Raw genomic sequence first — 22,118 nt, 5'->3', positions numbered from 1 at the left:
CGCTCTTGTAGGGTGCACGTCCCTGAAGTACTGTACATGTCCACAAAATGTATATGTGCCTTACTGTATATATAGTGCTTTGTATACACGGCAAAGGGCTATAATACACAGCAGATGGCAGAGCTAGACAGGTGATACAATGCATTGGCTTAGCAGGAAACACTAGAATTTTTTTTTTTATTTTTTTTTACTAAAGCTAAACTTTGCAGACAACTTTCAGGTTCCACTTAGTTCTGTTGTGCTCTGGGAATAGCTGACCCCGGTGTTCTTGGCTGGTAAATTGTACGCTTTAATTGCTGAGTTTGTTTGTTAAAAACCACCGCTCTGCGTTGTAAAGTCCGTGTTGATTGTATTTGATAATGGATAGGTGTGAAATATCTTCAGCTTGTCTCTTGTGAGGAACTCGTATAAATTGGTAGGCCTTATTTCAATCAGTAATGAAGAATTAAACGGGTGCTTAATTTATTCATCTTACTTCCTCCAACTATTATCAGGTTTTCCTTCTTGTCTTTTCTCTTCCTGAATGTACTTTTTCTTCCACCACTCATAAGAACCCCAGTGCATTTCGCATCTCACCTCCTTACTCATCACCCCAGCTCACCCCACATCTCACTCCACATCCACTTTCTTCCCATCGTAACACCTGGCCTGCTATTAAGCAGTTTAAGGGTAAGATAACACATCCCCGCAAATCCCAATCCCAATCTTCTCTGCTTCAGTCAACATGAAACCCAACACTGGTCCTCCCAACATCCCAGAATACACACCTGTTCGTTGGGTCCCTGCTTCCCTCTTCTCTTGTTCCTCCGGAGTGCATGTTCTATTTGGAACACACTTACTGCTACTCATGGCATCTTTGTTTCTAACCACCTCGGCGTTCTATCGCTGAAACCTGGACCTTGTTTTTTTTTAACACTACCTCTACTGCTCTTTGCTTGTGGCCGATAGAGAGGGTATGTTGATATCCTTTATCTCCGCTACTGCACCTTTCAGGGTCCCATCAATTCCCTCTCCTTTTGATGTTCACTCTATACATTTCTTCTCTCTACCGACCTCCTGGACGTACGCAATGTTTTACCCAGCGTGAGCTCAAGCATCTAAATTAAAAATCCATTAAACTGCTTGTTTTCAGGCAGGGGTACACAGAATTCCTGGCCCTCAGGAGCTGGAGTCTGTGGCCCATAACTACAGTTTGAATAATCCAGCTAAAGCATGATGGGAAGTGTAGTCCAAATGTTACCTCTGGAAGGCATCCATCATTTCAGCAATAGCCCACTTGGTATTGCCGTTACTCTGAGCCTGCCAAAGTGAATTTTATTAAGTTAATGATCTGTCAATGAACAGTTCTCTGGAGACCAGATGCTCAATGCTATCACTTCGTCACGTGTGCATTCAGCAGTCTTTCTGGTTGGGAACGCTCAATAGAACTAAAGAGGCAACTAACTTGGTTCACAGATGTGCAGTTGTTGTTGAGACTTCCTAGAAAGTTAAGTGTCTGTTGGTAACTGCGTGTAGGATGTGATGAAGGTGGGATGGGGAATGTGTATTTACTTGTAGGATGCTGTCTTTCTAACAAATCTTTGTGTTCTTCAGAAACGGAGGATGGCACACATGAAGGCGCAGACATCAGTTCCCGTGTGTGACTCTTCCTTTCCCTCTGTGCTTTGCCCTCCTGCCACAAGTGCCGGTCAAGTGAGTCTCCAGTCCTCTGTGAATGGGTCTGCCACAGAAACCGCCACAGACACCAGTCCCACCGACAGTCTGGTGGATTCCTCATCTTCTGGGAGCTCCCCAGGTGTGGCCACTGAAGATGAGAAGACCAAATTATTGGAAGGTAAACAAAGTGGAAACTAAATGCTGTTCTAATGTAACGGTACAAACGAGCACATTCGGTGCTGTGTGCGCCCTTGTTATGGAGAATAATGTACTGGAGATCTGGTGTTACAAACAGCCCCAGTCAAAGTGTGGTTAATCCGGGAAGATGCTTTAAAAGCAAGAATTGTAATCGTCAATACAATCACAATCGTAAAAGCCAATATTGTTATCGTCAGCTTGCCTGTTGAGTGACTACTCAGAGTAGAAATATCACACCGACATACGAATGCCTCTTCATCCCAAGTTTTAGGCTAGACATAATAACGATTGGGCGAAAAGAGCTGTTCCGTGCGGTATCCCGTGCTGCATGAACCAGCCAAATCCACCTTCTTGGACCCCCCTGTGTTATATGTGCATTTTTTTATGACGTAAGTAGTATACTGTCCTGTGGATCGTTTTACAAGCAATGCTGTTAGCGACTGATGTCTTTTCCCAGTAACCTTTTTGAGATGTTCCGTTTATATAGCGAAGAACAAATGTACATAGAACTTGGCACCCAGTTTGATAAAACAGCCGCTTACCCTGCCCCATTATGGTTACCGCGGTGCTTTTAAGGGGGCGCATGTTTTAATGATGTTTCTTTTTACCATCGCATGTCCCAGTCAGTCAATAGAAAAAAAACTCTTCTGGATCTAGTGATATTTTCATAAGCTGCTGGCGACATCTTTATTTATTTATTTATTTTTTTGCAGTGCCTCTCCAAGAAAACATGACAAACCCCAAAGAGAAAACGCCGATGTGTTTGGTAAATGAGTTAGCCCGCTTCAATAGGATTCAGCCACAGTATAAACTTCTGGAGGAGAGAGGACCGGCACATTCCAAGGTAGAGTCTGAGCAACCCCACGTTATCCTCACCAAACAATGGAAAGTGTGTTTCACACAACAATACGCAGGTGATTGAAGACTGGATCATAGGATTTTCTTTTACTAAAACAGTCAGATGGAATATCTTTATACAGGTTTAAGAATGAGGCGCTTGAGAACCTGCACTCATTCCTGATATATCCTCTTTTTATATATTATATTAATATATATTTTATATGTTCATTCTAAACTGTATTTCTTTTAGGAAAATATATTTCTAAATTGTGTTCAGTAGAAGTAGGTATTCTGTACGTCGGCTGCATATGTTTGTGTAAAAATGTTCATTTTGGGTTTATCGTGATTATCGGGTTAAATCATCCCAGAGTTGCATACAATTAATGTGCTTCCTCTTAATTTGTTTTTAAGTTATTTACAGTGCAACTGACTCTCGGAGGTCAGACATGGGAAGCCGAGAGTACCAGCATTAAGAAAGCCCAGCATGCGGCTGCCAGCCTAGCACTGTCTGAAACAACACTTCCTAAACCAGCAGCCAGACAAACCAAGAACAATATCAACAATAACCCAGGTAAGCCTGTCCGCGTAAGGTTTTATGTAACCTGTCCCCGCCGGTAATGCCACCCCAGCTTAAGCTGGCCCAGGAGGTTGTTAACTCACTACCATGCGCATGGCAAGTGGAGAGAAGGTGGTTACGTAGGCACCCCCAGATCATTTTATTTTGCTTGTAGGCTAAAAATATCATTAAGCGTCTTTGAACTATATAAATGCATATCCCACGATCATGTACAATGACAACATAGAGGCAAACCTGGCCTGTAACACTAGCGTCAGAGCCCTGCACCGAGCGTGCCGCGTGAGAGGAGGACACGGATGTGACGGACACATCATCTAGTTATATATCATCAATGAATGGAACGTTTGTTAGCCACTCTTTGATTTCTGTCCAGGAATCTGAATATGTGAAAATGTTTTCCAGCCTTTGGAAGTTATTCTGCTCTTAGGTTTCTCTTTAGCGCTTGTGTGCATCCGATATTTGATCGGAAAGGCAGTGATGTCATGACGCTGGTGTGATGCAAGGCGTTGTGAATAGACAACATGGTGTCTAGGAACAATGCACGGGTTGGCGTGGGAATTAAACTGTTTTGGCAATTATTATGCTCTGTTTCTCTGTGATCGTGGTTTCATTAGATCGACCTTCTGATACCCGGGATTGGTTTGTATTTGTTGGTTCGGTGATGACCTTTAAGCCATTAGATGTTCTGGATGAGTTGATCTGTAGCGGCGCAGTGTCTGGAGAGGGAAATGTTTTCTACCTCGGACTTTATGTTGTGGTCAGGCATATTCTGTATGTAAAGATGTAGAGATGGGATGGTATTGGGGTCATGCTGGCACATGCTATGTTCTGTACACAGGAGTTGGGAAAAATAAGCACACGCATGTTACACACATCTGGACTAATTCTTTAGTGCAAATTATCGACCTTGTGATTGCCCTTAAAATTATATTTTTCCTATTAAGTGACCCGTACATTTGGCAAGCTGTAAATCAGGGTCGCAAGGCTCCAATCCCCGAGGGCCACAAAAACGCCCCAGGTGTTGGATATCCCTGCTTGGGCACAGGCAACCAGTTACTGAAGGAACATGCAGGCAGGGATACAGGGTTACCTGGATTGTTTTCAGCACCTGATGACTCTGCTGTACAATATATTAATAAAAGTAAATCCAGCCCTCTACTCATTAAGACAAATACCATAACTAGTAACCAGCTTTTAATGACGGAGGATTGTGACTTTTTCCACGGGTGACGCAATGTGCCGTTTTTTCTTTACAGGGAGCATAACTCCAACAGTTGAATTAAATGGGCTGGCCATGAAGAGAGGGGAACCTGCTATTTACAGACCACTGGACCCGAAACCGCTACCGAACCACCGGGCTAATTACAATTACAGAGGGATGTACAACCAGAGGTTAGTCTTATTCGTGTCGCTGCACCTCCTGTCTCGTAACGACAACAATCGGGATTGGGAGAAATTTCGTTTTTTAGCATAAATTCTTGGTTTCTGATGTGTGTTGAGGTGTGTAGCAGGCAACATCACAAAAAATATATTTTTCCTCTGATGCATCTTGTTGTCTGATCCATCCTGCTTTAGTGTTTAAGGAACTCAAGCGATAATTGCTTAACCCTTTATCTGGCAAAATGGCTTTCGGTTTCCATGCTTTTTAAAACTTCATGCTTAAGAGTGGGAAACCTATGACCGGTAAACTGGACACACGCTGGGCACGTTACTGCCAACCGCGGTGATATCTCTGGAAATCTGGGGAAAGCTAGATTTTTTTCAACAGAATATATATTTCTGCTGCATTCCCTTCACTCCGATCATTCGTCTACGCCTTAATGATCCTAAAGGCAGACAAGTGAGTTCAGTATTGTACAGTGCTACAGAATTTGATGGCGCTATATAAAACTAAATCATAATAATAATAATATGTATGCTGCCAGAGTTTACTTGCAACAGTGTTCTCTGTTAAATATGAGAGGGATTGGGCCACATGCACGCACCTTTTTCCTAGTCGTGCCCTGGTGTGAGATTCCTGCTTTACCTTTGGTGGAACTGCCCCCACCTAGCTCCTATCTCCAGTGTCCGTTCTGGGAGAACATAGGAGGCTTGAAGAGGTTTACCATACGGTAACTCCATAGGTGAGTAGAAGACGTGGGCGATGTGGCTGTTCAGTGAGGAATATTCAGTTATATTTTTGGGTAAATGTGTCCAAAATGGGAGCGCAATAACACAAAGGAAAAATAGAAAAAACAAAATAGTGTGATATTGTCAGATGTGTGACTTCATATGTAAAATGTGTAAGTTCCCCTCACACTTTAAATAGAGATATCGGGCCCATCTGTTGACTTTTTAAAAACAACATTTAATGCAACAATGGGATAATTATTTACTTATAGTTACTGTCTTACAACAGGGCCTACAGATCTGCGCTCTATCTTTTGTTTTTGGTTCTAATTGCCTTTAATAGTTGCACTTCTTATCCATTAATCTCTTATGTTTACTATTTTGCGGTCCATGTTGTCCACAATGTTATTTATAAAAACGCTATCAGAACAAGCTTGCTTTATACTCCAATTATTGTTCTATGTCTGAAAAATATTGTATATGTAATATTGTATGGACATATGGAAAAATCACAATCTTAACTATAACCCATTTTTACATTTTGTAACCTATTTTTACATTTTTCATTGAAAACGGTCTGAACAGCTTGAGAGCATCTGCTCTGTGAGATTTTTTTGCTGACATGCCCCGTCGTTTATTTGATGTGAATTCTGCGTTATAAAGCGCTGTAGGATGTGATGGTGCTTTATAAATCAATATATGTTATGTCAGAACGGGCATCCCGAGGGCGAGCGACTGGCGATTTGACTCGCGTTATTTAATGTCTGTAATTCATAAACTTGTCACTAGAGGCCGCCACATGCTTTAAAATGAAACGTCTCGCTATTACGCCGGACTGGTAACATTCTTTGTATGTTGTGCTCGTTGTTGGTGTTTCGCAGATTATACGTCACCAAGCAAATGCATTTAGAGAACACTACAATATGTCATAAGCTCATAAGACAACTTTATCCATATCTCAAACCCTGCAGGGCTTTTGGTTTGCACATTACAGTAACTAACTTGGTCCCTGATTTCAATCAGAGACACTAGGGGTTAACTTTCACTAAATATAAATCAAAGAAAAAGTATATCTTAAAAAAAAACCAACTGATCATTAAAACTTAAATAGGATAAAAAAAAGAACCCTGTTCAAATCTAAAAACAGGGATTTTTTTTTAGTATAAATGCTTCATTAACCTCTGTTACCATATCTAAATAATGAGACCGGAGATCACGATCACAGAACGCGACTCCGTGGGGTACAACCAACAACCCATTCCCTATACAGCCCTGTCTTATAAATTATAACGGAGGTCAGTTAAACATTTAGACTAATAATGCGTAAGATTTCCCAGCTTCGGACAGGGTTCTTTTTATTAGATTATTTTCAATTTCATCCTATTTAGGAATAAAAGTTTTTTTTTTGTACAGCTAGATAAGTTACATCACCTGGATTTAATATACAGACTATTTTGGTTCTCCGGTACATTTCAACTCACAAAAATTTTGTATTAGCAGAAAACCTTATTTGATATGCTAGTTCTCATGTTGATGGGGGCTTTGACACGTTCCTGCACTCCTAATGTTGAATTGCATATAATTTATCCACAGGCAGGGGGCGCCCAGGGCACCTAGCTGGCCAGCCCCCGTGATTACCATGAGTTTGTCCGTGTACGCTTCCTTGGATGGATGTCATAGTATGCGGTTATTTTGTATATGTTAAGGTTAACGAGAAAGCATTTTAGGCATGAAGTATGAAGGCGTTAAACCAAGTGCAGTATGTGTTGGTCGGGGACTACATGTCAATGTAAACATTTGGGCAAAGGCAAATACAAGCAAAATCCTTATATATAGGTGGCAGATACTTATGGAATTGTTATTCATGTAACTTTTCTCTGGCTGTAAGCTGCGTTTTAGGTCAGTTTCTCATATGAAGCTGTGATTGACTTCTGCATAATGAAAAAAGCCCCCTGTGTTTCAAACAAATTATCAGTATTATGTGTGTTAAATCACACAGTACTCCCGTTTGTGACATATTTTGGGTGGACTTTTTTGCACTGTATGAATTTCACATTTGTTTTGGGTCCTAATTCCAAGCATTTCTATTTTATGAAAATTAGTAAAGTCTCGCATGTACCCGTAAACTCGCAAGACTTCTTATTGGGATGTAGGGGAAGGCAGTTGGTCAGCTCGGTAGCCTTCTGGAAGCCTAACTAATTCTACGGAAAAGCGTTTTTAGCAGGCAATGAAGATAATCTCTGAGCGAGACTGTTCAGGGCATACATAGACAGCTATGCCCTGTGTGCCTCCTATGTAGCTGGCAATCTTGGAGTTAAACAGTGGTGATCATATATATATATATATATATATATATATATATATATAATATTTAACACCAACACCAAATCTATACCATATTTCAAGATAAATTACAAAAGCAATGAACCTTGTTTTTAATCTGACGCCTCTTAAATCGTTTGAATCTTTTAATGAATGCCTGGCAGGGTCTCGTTCAGCTGTTTTTCTTAATTGACCCGACAATCAAAATAAATACTGAAAAATTAAAACTTATTGGAATACCAGTATGAGCTGCTCTGGTATATGTGATAATGTCGGCATCTGCCATTTGCTGCCATTTAACAGCTGCCTTGATGTGATTAGAATTGGGTTGTTTTTCTTTTTTTAATGGTTTGTCTGCTTTTAGTAAGCATGTTATTCTTGGCTGATCCATGGTTTCAAAAAAAATAAATAAATGAAGCTGAAAATTTAGGACGTATTTTGTTAAAACTGTACAACTAACTTTGTTTTATATAAATATATTTTTATATATGTCAGACTGTCCTAAAATCCGCACAATTTACGTGCAAATTTTAATGGCCAACGTGGCAGCCCTATTCGTCCACTAATGATGTAAACCTAGAGACAGTTTGCTTCCTACGCTTACTATTCAGTTATACCGAGCCCGTAACAGAGCATAATTAATAATAATAAAAAAAGGAGCAGAAAAGGTTAAAAAAGAGAGACATTAGTTCAGCACCAAGGCAATAGCTCCAAACTGTCAAACATTTTTAACAATCTTTACCCAAACTGAAGTCATCAGGAGGCACAAGAAAAGCCTGCGAAGGTTTGATTCATTGCGAATGTTAATAGAGCGCATTCCAGAGATGTTATCTGCTTGGGTTTCATACCTGGTTTATTTTAGGCTTTTTTTTTTAAATAGTTGACACGCTAATTTAATAATTTCCAGCCTTTTGAAGTAGTGTCAGGGAGTATGGAACATGGTATTCTCTATAGTGCGTCCGCCGCAGTGTTTCCAGACTTGTTTTATTATCAGACGGTATCTGAAAGAAGTTGTTCCCAGGGCTCTGGGAGATGGCGTATGATGAAGAGATAAACTCCGAATCATGGTTCATATTGCGGTTTTGATTTGTGTGACAGAGAACTTTTAAGTACCAATAGCCTAATTGATGGCAGACCTCTGCAATAAAAGGGTGCTAGCCCAGGGCAACATGGTAGGATTAACTTTGTTTTAGGTAATAGTTAGCCAGCTACAGGTTGGCTGGACTGCGGACCCCCTGTCTTGGATGTTGTAACTGATCAGTAGTTTGCTGCCTATGGATTATTACTGTGTCTTCCAACGTACAATTAAAAATAAAAAAAAATCCTAATACAAAAAGAGTTCTTCTATACGTTGAGTGTGATGCAACTGCAGGTTAGCATGTTCATTGTAGAAGGCCCCGGCTATTAAAGCCTTAGAACTGAGGTTTGGCTGGGCTGGAGGCCTCTGTCTGTTGATAATTGGCTGGATGTCCCATAAAAAAGAGAGTATCCTTCAATGCAAGTTCCCGCAAACCGGTAAAACTTGCAGAAGCCACAAAATTACAACTTATCTCTTAAAAAAAAAAAAAAAAAAAAAAAAATTGTTGCTAATAAGATAATTACCCGTTATTCTTTTGATGAGTCGGGGGCACATCACATGCCATTCCTTTCTAAGATATCTGTGTTAATAACGTTAAAAGTTGTAAAAAGTTTTAGGAGGAGATCTACAAAAATATAAGTAGTGGCCTTCGTCGCTGAATAGCATTGCGGTTGCGCAGTATCTCAGATTTAAGTCTCCCCCCACCTAGACACAGAAAAACAAGGCGTGCGTTCATCCTTCCTGTACATAAACCCCTGTGTGTCGGCTTGCCTTACACTGCTGTCTAATGTATGTCTGGATGTCTCTGCGGTTCTTACACAAGTGTTTAAAATCCCTTTGTAACAGCCAGCGCCTTCACTATTCAAACTTGAAAAGTAAAAGTGTGTGGTAGTTTGAGTCATGTTTGAAAACAATGTCCTTCGGTTGATGACCAAAGTGCCAATGGCTCCGTGCTTTATAACTGTTGGGTTGCCGATCACCTCCTAGATTTGGGACTCTGTGTGTTTAGAATAGGTTATATTCCATAGTTATAGACATCCACCATCTCTGCATAATTCCTATCCTTTCTGGTGTGAACAGGGCCGGCCCAAGGCAAAATGCCGTCTGGGGCGAATTTTAAAATGCCGCCCCCCCCCATTATCTACCCTTCCTCTCCCTCCGTCCCTGCCGCCCCCCCCCCCCCCTGTACTTACCTTTCAGCAGTCCTGCGGCGAGTCTCCCTGTTTGGTCTCGGTGCCGGCTTGTAATGGTGAGCGCCGGAAATCTTCCGGCACTCAGCATTACAAGCCGGCACCGAGACCGAACAGGAAGACTCGCCGCAGAGGAGAGAGAGAGAGGGGCGCCGAGCGGGTACTGGCAGCTTGGTAAGCGAAAACCACTTTCTCTCTCTTTCGCTTTTAAAAAAAAAAAAAAAAAGGGCTTGGGGCGGCAAAGTGCCGCCCCTTCAAAAGTGCCGCCTGGAGCGGTTTCCCCACTCGGCTCCATTGTCGGGCCGGCCCTGGGTGTGAATATAATTTGGCTCTTGGAGCTGGACTTTCCTCATAAGTTGTATGAGTGTAACCACATACGTTCAAAACCGTTGATCTTTCGGTTTTGTATCTTTTAACGCAATCTCTATGTTAAAAACTCCAAAAGTGTCCTTTAAATAATTTATTGCAACAGCATTTCCTTCAATACCCAATGGTTACTGAAGCAGTCTTTAAGTTGAATACCTAGAGCTCTATAGATCTAGATGTACCACCATTTAACTTTTTGTGGTGGTGGAGAACCTGTCAAGGATTTGTTTCCTGGCTTTAAGTAATCATCGCATAGAGTTAAAGTGGTTTGTGTGTCGGATTTGGCAGAGGCTCATCCTTTTAACTTTGCTTCATGTGTGGACATCAATCGTCAATCCATTTTTCTTTCGTGGCATTGCCCTATTATTGCAGCAATATTTTACCGCGGCTCATTGCCATTAGCCTAGATTTATGACTAACCGCCCAAAAAATAAAACTGTATACACACGTTGATAGCCTAAACATCTGTTTGTCATTAAATGTGTGTTCTCTGATTACGTAATGGCAGAGTAACCTGTCCAGAATGGCCTTCAGCTGCCATGGCCGGTCTGGCGCCTACTAACCTTCTTTCCACCAACATTTTCATTGAAAGACCGGTTTTTAGTTTGCATTGTTTACGGTTCACAGTTATTCGAGCTGGGTTTAAGATGTGACGTGTGGTCGCTTTTATCATATTTCTAGGTCTTGTTGGTCATTCTGGAAATTGTGCGGGCAAAATCCTTTCATTGTAGTGGGCAATGTCACTATAGCATATGTTTTTCCAGAGCCCGAGAGCCGTGCCTACCAAGAGGTGTCGCTGCCAGCGCCTATAAATTAGTCTCATGTTTAGAAATCCATTCATTTATTTGTTCTACGATACAAAAATCAAGATGATACCCTGAAATCACCACAAAACAATACTACAGCTATAATTGGTATGAGCTCCATTTCTTGTGTAAATTATTTGTGAACTGTCAAAGGGCAAAGTACATACAAAAAGAAATGTGTATGTTGAATTAGCTAAGAGAACTTAGTAGAACGTGGGGTCCTTCCAAAAGTCTAAAACGGGTTTAGAGCCTACTTGTTGCCTATTTTTATCTTCTACCAAAACTTCATGGGAGATGAGAGTTCCATGCCAGCTGCAATGGTGGTTATTATCTATATAGATGAAGTATGTTAAAAGGATTTAAAATTCAACCTATTTATGCTCTAATTATTCCGTTTTAGTTTAGTTTTGCTGGTAATGTCAGCAACGGCGTAGCAAGGTTGTAATTGGGTTGTAAAACGTAGCTTCTTTATGTAGAGCAGACTAAAGGTTATATTACACATCAAATTAAACAAATGACTAGTCTGGCTTTTAGGAGAAAAGAGGATTTTCAATTACTACTGAAGTCCATATTTATATAGGATAGTGCCTGGTGACGATAGGGTGGAAATCAGGCAGACAAGGCATTTGTCTAGAGCTACGGTTTTATTCTGGGTGCCACCGGAAGCGAGGAGTAACTTTTATTCAACTTAACCCGACTTTCCTCAAATACTTTATTTTTTGAGATTCATAATTTTTGTTAATATAGCACCCGTTTCTACAAACACAACCTTTACATACATTTTTTGGGTGGTATGTAAAGATTCTGTTTTGGTTTTTTTTGGCCAGCAGCTGTTGTGGTATTAATCCAAGTCTAGGTCTAAATAGCACCAGGTAGAAACATTGAAGATGAGAGAACCATTTGGTGTATCTTGTTCCCCTGTTTTTTCAGATATAAACCTTAATCGTTCCCTGGTCTCATCTGAGATTCAGGATACCCGGCTGCCTTACCAATGCATAGTTGACCAAATGCAAAGTGATAAAGGGGCCCACCTCAGTTTTCCTGGAGAACTTCTATTAAATATGGTAAGCGTCACTATCTGGATCCTCTGTGCGTGTGTTGGGTACGTTGAGCGCCTACGTAGACTTTGGCCTGAGCCCCAATGTGGTCTGTCCATGCCAGTGATAGCCAGGGTACCATGCCATCAGCCACTTGGCTCCACCACTCTTTTGGCATACTATAGTGTTAAACAACATTAGGGGCCGGTCACATTATGTATAAAAATATATAAATTTCGTCATTTTCTCCTACCTGCGTCTGCCGTCTCTTTTTCTGGATATTGGCTGCAATTGTCGGACACGAAGCTATCAGAAAATAACTTGGCGTGACACTTGCCCTTTAATAACAAGTTATGTTAGTCAGTAGAGTGTTTACTACTACTGCCTCTGCACTGCGCGATTGCATGGTGTCATTAAGCCTCAACCTCTTATCCAGTTTGCTGACGCACAACACGGTTCATATAGTTTACTTGTGGAAGGAAATTGCATGGTGGGCCGCAGCTTTCGCCCTCCTATACTTTTGTTCCGGTTGTCATTTTGGTGAATTTATAAATTCAAAGCATTGGAAGCAATGACAGAGCTCCTTTTATGTTGTAGACTATTTCAGTTGTTTGAAAAGTAAGTCTGTAATTTAATAAAGGTAAAACATATGTGCTCTTTTTTTTTTATTTCTTAAAGAAAACTGAATTGTCTCATCGCTCGCGAGCAGCATTTGAAGCAATTTATTGTAAGTACTTAAAGTACATTTTGTTTACTTAATGCCCTCAAGAGCCTTTTTTGTTCGTTATTGGAATTTTTTTTATCGATCGTTGAGCTCTGTATGTTGAAAATGCTCTCTATATGTAATTAAGAACTTTTTACTGATTGTGTGTGTGTGTATATATATATATATACCTGTGTGTGTGTATATATATATATATATATATATATATATATATGATCTTGCATAATTCACAAAGATGATTAGGTTGGATGATGCCCGAAAACACTAGACAGCTGTGTGGTAATTCACATTTGGAACAAGTTATTGGTCCCGTTTTGTTTGTCGTTGACACATCATAGTCACCTCCACCACCCATTTAAAATGTAGATGGCATGGCTCTTGCCCAACATAAATCTCTTAAAGTTGATGAACCTTGTTCTTTTGCTTACCTTGAATCCATAAATATCAAAAAGAGGAAACTAGGTAGTTTGCAACAAAAATACAATTCTGATGAAAATGAGGCCAAGAAAAGGGAGAGTTCACCACCCCAACCACGTCACCAAAAGCAAATTGGTACTTAGTTTGTTAGTAAATTCATGAATGTAAAAAAACACTTAACCTTCAGCATTTCATTGAAGCTGGTGTTGTCAATCATTCTCAGGAAAGCGCTTGCTTGGAAACCAATGGGAGCACCTTCTGTCACCCCCCCACACACAACTCTTTTGAGGGTCAGCGCTTGCTGTTAAGTATGCCGCGCATGCATGCTGCTGAGTAAGAGATGCATTTCATGGAACACGCATTCTGTTATGTATCGTCTTAAACATGGGCTACAATGCGTTTTACCATTGCTGAGATTTTACATCCGTAACCTGACAAGTCGGTTGATAAAACTGTAGAAATATTTAATTAGTCCTGATACGTTGTAACAAAACTGGGGAAAACAAGTCCCAGGGAACGCTTGTGATTTACTAAAGTAAGCCAAAGTTCGTGGGGGGAGAAATGCTGAAACTTGAGAATGGTATTAAAAGTAAACGATAAGCCAGGTTGCCAAGTTAATGAAGAGATGGAGTTTGATAAAATCAGAACAGACAGGAAATGGCCAAGGAACGGTCTCCAAACTATGACAGAGTGTCTGAGAACTCCATTTAATATCACGAATCAAGATGTTTTCTGAGAAAAAGCAAGTATTTCGTACATACCTTTTTATTATTGATCTGATTTTCTGATGAAGACTTCATAAATCGTTGACTTCTCGTGCTGTTATAGAAACCATTGTTCCATATTTGAAGAGTGAGCACAACCACCACACTATATATACCATTCACCATGCCTTCACAGACCTCGTTATAATGAAAATGATATATTAATTGAGATGCTCTTCCGGTTTACGTATACTTGACTACTTACATCGTGCTACACACTAACTCCTTTTTTACCATTGAATATATTTGTATTTATTGCATATAGACAGTATATATATTTATATATAAATTTATATATAATATAAATTTTCATTTCACTGGCTGGAGCCTGGATAGGGCCGTGTTTGGAGCGCACATCTGTCACATGCCCTGGAATTTTCCCTATGGTTGTGTTCACCGCATGGGGCGCTGTCCCCCGGGGGGTGTCCAGGCATCCTTACAAGCTACCTTTTGTGCCCCCTGTGTAGTTTGCACCGTTTGTTTTGTTTTGCTGTTGTGGGTTTAAGATGTAGATGAAGTAAGTTTAAAAACCATTGGGTTTTGACTTTAAGATATTGGTAAGTTTTATAAATTGCATGTACACCGTATGCCACACTTGGTAGGCAACACAGTGAATTTAATAATTTCCCATCAGCGGCTGTAAGAAGGAAAATTCTTCAGTTTAAAATCTTTGGCAAAGTGGTTTTCATCAGGCCACCTAAACGTCTTTTGTATAACTAGAATAGATTCAGACTTTTTAAAATGCCAAGACGCATTTCAGATATGTCTCTTGTGTCCTATTATAAAGACTTTAATGGGTCAATGTATTGTTTGATAGTATTGGCACATACTAGTAGACTACATAGTGTCTTTGTTATAACGCGACCAAGTCTGTGGTAGTTTTACACATGCTATAGAATGTATAAATACACGAGGGTCACATATTTGCAGATGGACAGCTCTTGGGGTGAGATATTCTTAACTAGAGTCGTTAAGACTAAGCATACTTTGGATAGATAAGATAAGGGCTCAACAAATGATGTGCAGAAGAGCCAGCCCCCCCCCCAAAAAAAAACCCAAAAAAGAAACAATTCTAGTTGTTAGGTGTCCTATATTATTATTTATTGTTTTATAAAGTGCCATCATATTCTTCAGCGCTGTAACAAGCAGTATATAACATAACAATTTGACTTACAGAAACAACAGGTAAAACAAGCTTACTAACTTTCCCATTCATCCACAGTCCTGTTTACTGGGATTTGAAAATGAGCTCCCTCTTCATAAAAATGTACTGAATGACCTGAGTGGTGATCCTTACCATTAGCGTTGGTTAATCTGTCAATTATCCAACAAGTAGTATTTGGTCTCCTGGAGTCATCTGCTTTGTAAAGTTCTATATATAATTTGTTCTCAATCTGGAGATCTCCTCGCATAACCTCTGGTGCATCAGTGGGGTTTATTCACTAAAGGGAGAATTGACAGGAGAGGTTGCAAGAGAGTTGTGTTTTAGCTCCCACGATTCATGATACGTTGTGAAGGTCCACCCCAGTGAGCTTCTGCCGGAGGAAGAACTTGGCAGAACCTGTATGATGAAGATGAAGATGACGATGAAGATTAACTGTGATATGATGCATCTACTAGAATCATTATCGTATTTTCCATTGCTCTTGGTAGTGTTCCTTACCTCATGTACCTTTTTTTACTGCCACTAAAACTATTACATTTTAAGTGTATTTATGTATTTGTATTCATTTAATTTACGTTTATGTATTCAGTTGGAGTAATGCATTTTAATCCAAAACGTTATTTAGTGGAGGAACATGTGTGTCCTTCAACCCTCAAGGGCCACACATCAGTTCTCCTAAGTGTTCTTGGTGGGTAAGTGGGAGCAGAGCGCTTTGCCCCAGATGGCACACGCTTTCTTCACCTATTCTTTCTTTTGTGGGCTCTAGCCAGAGGGAGTCACTGAGCCGTGTCCCTTTATTGAGATCCATACATGAATGAGCTCAAGTCTTGGAAGCGCTGAATGTTCTATAAATTTTAATCTTGTGCAGTAAAAGTTTTGTTTGCGCCATGGAAGCAAACACCAAATCTGAGCCCTTAGCCAACTATGTGCTGCCACCTCTGCTGTCTTTGGCATGACCTTTCCAGTTTCTCCCTGCCTGGCTGGTGCAGTCTGTGAAATTTACTCTGGCCAAGCCTCAAATAGCTATGAAGTGAAGCGTATCACATGGCTGCGGTTTTGCTTATTCCTTAATGAGCCTTTGAAATCGGCCAACAGCATTTAGAAGTTACCGAAAATTTAGCTTTGCAGCAGTTAACTGGGCTATCCTGACATTTAATGTTTCAAAAATGTAAATAACTGAAAAATTGTTAGTACAGTACTTCCCGAATGTAATCTATTAAATTGTGTAAACAAAAATGCTTGTATCCTCACTTTAGCACCCCTAGATTCATAAAATCCAAATCTCTTAATCCAGTGTTCTCTACTGTATTTTGCCATGTGTCAGACTAGAGCTGTGTCCCATCACAGCCTGGAGTCGTGCACGTTCTAGGCGCACGTTCTAGGCTATTTTGAATATTTAGGGTAGTGGTAATGCTGTAAACTATAACCTACTATCACAATGCTGTGCTAAATTAGGTTAAAACCTTAATTTACCATGATACATTGCACAAACTTTCTATGCCTCCAACCAGCATTTTTCCATATAAAGTGACAATACTACAAAAGCAATTGATAGAAAGTGTTCTGACGTCCACGAGGGATGGATATTTAGTGAAATCCGTGCTTTTGCAGCTGAGAGTAGCACTTAAGACCTGCGCCCTATGTGAGTGTGTTGAAATGCACTTTTGATGAGTTGAATATTAAGGTAGTTCCTGAAGCCATCTATTGTAGATGTTCTATTAGATTCCAAAGATATGAAGCAAGCGATTAGAAATGGATCTTGACGATTATGGGGTTCACGTAGAGCATTATGAGTTGAACGTAAGATTAACGCATTAATAGAACGGAGAGCAAACATTTTGAAGTAAAATAATAACCAGAAAGGAAAAGTTTGGGACTACCAAAAGTTGTGTGGAATCTTTAATGGAGGAGAACAATAAGTTGGAAAAACACCCAATTGTAGTGTTATAAAACAACATGTTACTTTTATAGTTGTAATTGTCTTCGTTCAGACCTCTAACATAAATGTATATTTAATATAATATCACAATATAGATAACGAATAGCATGAGCACTTTAAGTCGGAGCACTAAATACATGAATGCTCGTCCGAGAAAGAGGAGAAAGATATAGGACAGATGTTAGGGTCATTGATTTATGTGTGTAAAATGTTACAGCCTTGCCTGTATGGCATTATTGGGGGGGGATAAAATATGTTTCTGTACCATAAAATAATCGAAATGAATCTGATGGAACTATGTTCTTTAGTTCGTCCTTTGGGAGCATTTAGGATGACCTTTTTATTCTTACATATTTACACCTTAGAAAACGCACTTGTAGGTAAACCTGGTGAGCATCTGTTCTGGAATACCAATGCGAAGCCCGCCGGCCGCGTGAACGTACGTTACTACATGTGGATACAAAAAGCTATTCAGGCATTATTGTGTCTTAAAGAAAACCATAAAGACCACATCTAAGTTATCCGTTATCTAAACCTGTGTTGTGGATTTGAGCGGCTGGATACACAATTGAAAGCAGTCTCCTTAAGTATGTGGGGTTTGGATGCTGGCAGAAAGTGAGTAGTAAGCGTTTTCTTTCTGGATAATCATGTTGGGGTGGGGTTCACAAATACAGGCTGTTTCAAACATTCTGAGCAGAGAGAATATAGATAAAAGTACAAAGCGGGTTTGGAGACGATGCCAAAAATCCTTGCACGTGTTTAAGTTAAATCACTCGGGCTTGTTGCGGAACTAATCTGGGTTTGCCATAGCGACAGGAAAAATTGTTGTTCATTATATTTTTACTGGAACGTGAAATCATACATGAGGAGCATGCTGAAACAATCTGTTGCTTTTCAGCCAAACCTATTAATTACACACAAAAAAAGGAAAAACAAGAAAAAGCCCTGAAGGGTCCTCTTTCTAAGCGACATCTCATCTACATCTTTATCTGCGAAGATAAATAAGCACATAGCTATCAAATGGTGCTGCGAAAAGTGTTTACTTGATAACGTCAGAGCCGTCACTCAAGAGCCATAAGGAATGTGCTTGTTATCCAGACATTTGCACGTTCTTTTCCGGATCCTTATCGATCGTGAAGAGTTTTTTTTCTATGTTGTTCAAGGGTCCTCCTTAATCAAATACACAGAGGAAATCTTGTATCTTTATTGTGCTAGCCATGTTCTTTGTAAGGAGATTTAAGCTTATCGCTTCATTCCTCATACAGATATGGATATGTAAATGAAATGCCACGCTCCTTTTCAACTGGGACAATGCATAGATCTGCTTTTAGTGGGTGACGGGTAATTTCCCTAAATAAAGAAAATCTGCCCTTATTTTACCTTCTACTTATTCTTCTGGAACTTTAGACTTGTCGCACGCTAGAATAGAAGGAAGGTACTTGAAAATGGCCATGCAAAGGTTGACCTTGACATATATTGATGAGTTAGACCTTAATAATTAAATGTAGCGTGTTTGTACAAGGTATTTAAGAAATATGATTTCGGTCTGTTTTCCATCTGAATATTACTGTACATGCGTAACATAACTATGTATTATGTAGGGCTGCAACTAACGATTATTTTAATAATCGATTAGTTGGCCGATTATTTTTTCGATTAATCGATTAATCGGATAAAAAAAAACAATATGCAAATTTTTAGTTTATTTAAAATAATTTAATGAACTGGATGTTAAAAAACAACTTAAAATTTACATTAACATTCTTATTTTGTTATGATGTAATAAAAAACAATATTTTCAAAGTACAAAAACCCAAACACAATATTTATGAAACAAAATAACCCCAAACATTCTGAAAAGAGGTGGACTATTACTGTTCAAGAAACTTTGCCCCAGCCCTGGTACTTTGCACCCAGCACTTTGCACCCAGCACTTTGCACCCAGCCCTGGCACTTTGCACCCAGCACTTTGCCCCACCCCTGGCACTTTGCACCCGGCACTTTGCACCCAGCCCTGGCACTTTGCACCCAGCACTCAGCACTTTGCCCCAGCCCTGGCACTTTGCACCCAGCCCTGGCACTTTGCACCCAGAACTTTGCACCCAACCCTGGCACTTTGCACCCAGCCCTGGCACTTTGCACCCAGCACTTTGCACTGTGCCCCTGCACCCAGTCTCCAACTCTGCCCTGCCCCCACATTCTGCCCTGCCCCCACACTCACACCCTGCACCCACTCTGCCCTGCACCCACACTCACACCCTGCCCTGCATCCACACCCCCACTCTGCCCTGCACCCAGTCTCCTGCCCTGCCCCCACACTCACACCCTGCCCTGCACCCCCACCCCCACTCTGCCCTGCACTCAGTCTCCTACCCTGGCCTGCCCCCCCACCCCCACTCTGCCCTGCATCCCCTGAAACACCACCCCCACCCCCGCGAATCGCTCTGTGCGAATGGAGCCACTCGCACAGAGTGATTCGCACAGACATGAAGAATACTTACCTCCGGAACGCGTCACATCCGTCACGAAGTGCAGAGCGTGTAGCGGAAGCAGGGAACGCTCGCGGAGGTAAGTAAAAGGAGCCAACAACGAATCGATCACTCGATTAATCGATAACGGAAATCGTCGACAACGATTTCCGTTATCGATTATTATCGATTTTATCGATTCATTGTTTCAGCCCTAGTATTATGTTATCATATGACAGAAACAAACTGTCAGGAGTTGACCTGGCAGCAATAATGTCAGTACTTGAATAATAGTTTATTGCACAACAATAATGAAGTCAGACCTAGAAAGTAATTCTAGGCTGAGTGTATTGCATGCTAGCTTTGGCATATTGTTTTTTTGTTTTTACAAAACAATATTTGCATAAATTTTACCCTGTAATGAGGTCACGAGTTCTGACATCATTCCTACATCTTTTGTGTTCCTGCTTCTTCTGGCACTGTATGCACAGGAATTGCTGATGACACGCCACATAACCCTTTGTTTATTTAAATTTATCAGAACAGCGCAGATCTGGCACGTTGTATTTGTTGGTAAGATGGAACATGCCTTCGCTTGAATAGTTTAATGTGACAATTCTATACAACTCTAAAGAATGTACATGCATTGCTATAAAACGTTGGTCTATAAGTCCTCAAGAACAGAACTTTAGAAATGAATTAAAATGTCTTAAAGTCTTAGTGATGGAGTGTAGGAAACGTATAAATTGCTGACTTCTCTTTATCAGGTACCTATGTCCGATGATGAAAACCTTTTATGTCCAGCTGACCGTTGGCAGCAGTGAGTTTTATGGAGAAGGAAGGACGCGTCAGGCAGCAAGACACAGCGCAGCCCTGAAGGCTCTGCAGGCCCTGAGGAATGAGCCCATTCCAGAAAGATCGTCAGTGGTGGGTTTGACCTTCAAGGTTTTGGGTGCTTAGTTTTTCCTTTCTGGGAATTGTTACAAGACCACACAATAAGGCTTTCATTTTTACTCCCAGCTCTGGTTTTATATGCATTTTCAAGAACTTGAGCGTGTGCAGTCAAAGATACTTCTGTTGAGTAACTTTTTTTTTTTATTCACAACTGAAAAATAGTAATGGTAATCATACTGCAGCTGAACTGGAAAACATACGTCCTGGAATGTGTTGATGTTTGCCTGTGATTTTGTGTTCTGAAAACTATGAACCTCACTGCCTGAGCAGCCTTCTGCTGATTATGTGTGGCAGCTGTTCTCAGATGTTCCAGTAGTCAAATATCTGAGATAATCTTTTTTCCCCAATTTTAATTGACATAAATACAAAACATCTATAATATTCTAAAAACAAGGAAACCATAGTACATATTCTCCACCTACATTGATCTCCACTTACATTGGCACCCTTGGTAAATATGAGCATAGAAGGCTGTGAAAAATTGTCTTTATTATTTAACTTTTGATCTTTTCTTCAAAATACTCTTGTGGATATCAAACAATTACAAACACTACACAGGTTTATAAAAAAAAAAAAAAAAAGTTAAATATATGTGTGGCACAATTATCGTCTCCCTTTTAGTCAATACTTTGTGCTACCTCTCTTTGCCAAGATAACAACTCTGAGTCTTCTCCTATAACGCCTGATGAGGTTGGAGAATACACGGCAAGGGATTTGAGACCATTCCTCCATACGGAATTTCTCCAGATCCTTCAAGTTTTGATGTCAACTCTGGTGGACTGTCCTCTTCAGTTCACCCCACAGGTTTTCCATGGGGTTCAAGTCAAGGGATTGGGATGACCATGGTAGAACATTGATTTTGTAGTCAAGAAGCCGTGTTTGTGTTGAATTTGATATATGTTTGGATGATTGTCCTGCTGGAAGATCCAACCACGGGCCATTTAATATCTGTTGATATTTGATAGACTGCATGATGCCATACATCCTATCAAAATGTCCAGGTCCCACCATGTTTAACCGTGGGCGTGGGGTACTTTTCCATATGGCTACCTATCTGTGTACACCAAACCCACCTCTGGTGTTTATTGCCAGTAGTGTCTGGCAAACCGAAGATGGCTGAGTTTGTTTTTGGGTGAGAGTAGAGGGTTTTTTTCTTGAAGCCCTTCCAAACAACTTGTGGTGATGTTGGAGACTTTCTAACCCCAAGATGCAACTGACCTCTGCAATTATCCAGCTGTGATAATTTTTGGCCACTCGAACCATTCTCTTCATCGATAAACACTGCCATTTGTCTCTTCTCTAAGCCCGACAGCCTTCCATTACATTTTTTTAATCCTAATTTCTTGTGTGTTTTTCTCTTTCCTCCATTCTTCTTTCTAATTTCTCTTTTGATTTGTTTAAGGGATTGCCAACTTTCTAGAAGCTAAATGATTTCCTCATTCACTGTTGGGAAACCCACAAACTGTTTACCCCTGTTCCCATAGTGATTCCCTTCCTTATATCACTCC

General features: G+C 40.4%; 1 protein-coding gene across 1 annotated transcript in view; it reads left to right on the top strand.

The window, feature by feature from the left end:
* Window positions 1-1,602: 1,602 nt before the first annotated feature.
* LOC149305478 (double-stranded RNA-binding protein Staufen homolog 2-like) overlaps window positions 1,603-22,118 on the top strand; it is a 95,109-nt gene continuing 74,593 nt past the window's right edge. The window contains exons 1-5 of the mRNA XM_089477375.1: window positions 1,603-1,834; window positions 2,568-2,698; window positions 3,106-3,265; window positions 4,528-4,663; window positions 20,424-20,583. Of these exons, the coding sequence (XP_089333501.1) occupies window positions 1,603-1,834; window positions 2,568-2,698; window positions 3,106-3,265; window positions 4,528-4,663; window positions 20,424-20,583 (819 nt within the window). The remainder of the gene's footprint in view (window positions 1,835-2,567; window positions 2,699-3,105; window positions 3,266-4,527; window positions 4,664-20,423; window positions 20,584-22,118) is intronic.

The sequence above is a fragment of the Sceloporus occidentalis genome, unplaced genomic scaffold (genome assembly GCF_023333645.1).
Source record: "Sceloporus occidentalis isolate IW3139 unplaced genomic scaffold, rSceOcc1.0.p SCAF_11, whole genome shotgun sequence".
Taxonomy (NCBI): Eukaryota; Metazoa; Chordata; class Lepidosauria; order Squamata; family Phrynosomatidae; genus Sceloporus; species Sceloporus occidentalis.
Note: the sequence above shows the minus strand (reverse complement) of the source record. Positions and strands in the feature narration are given on the sequence as shown.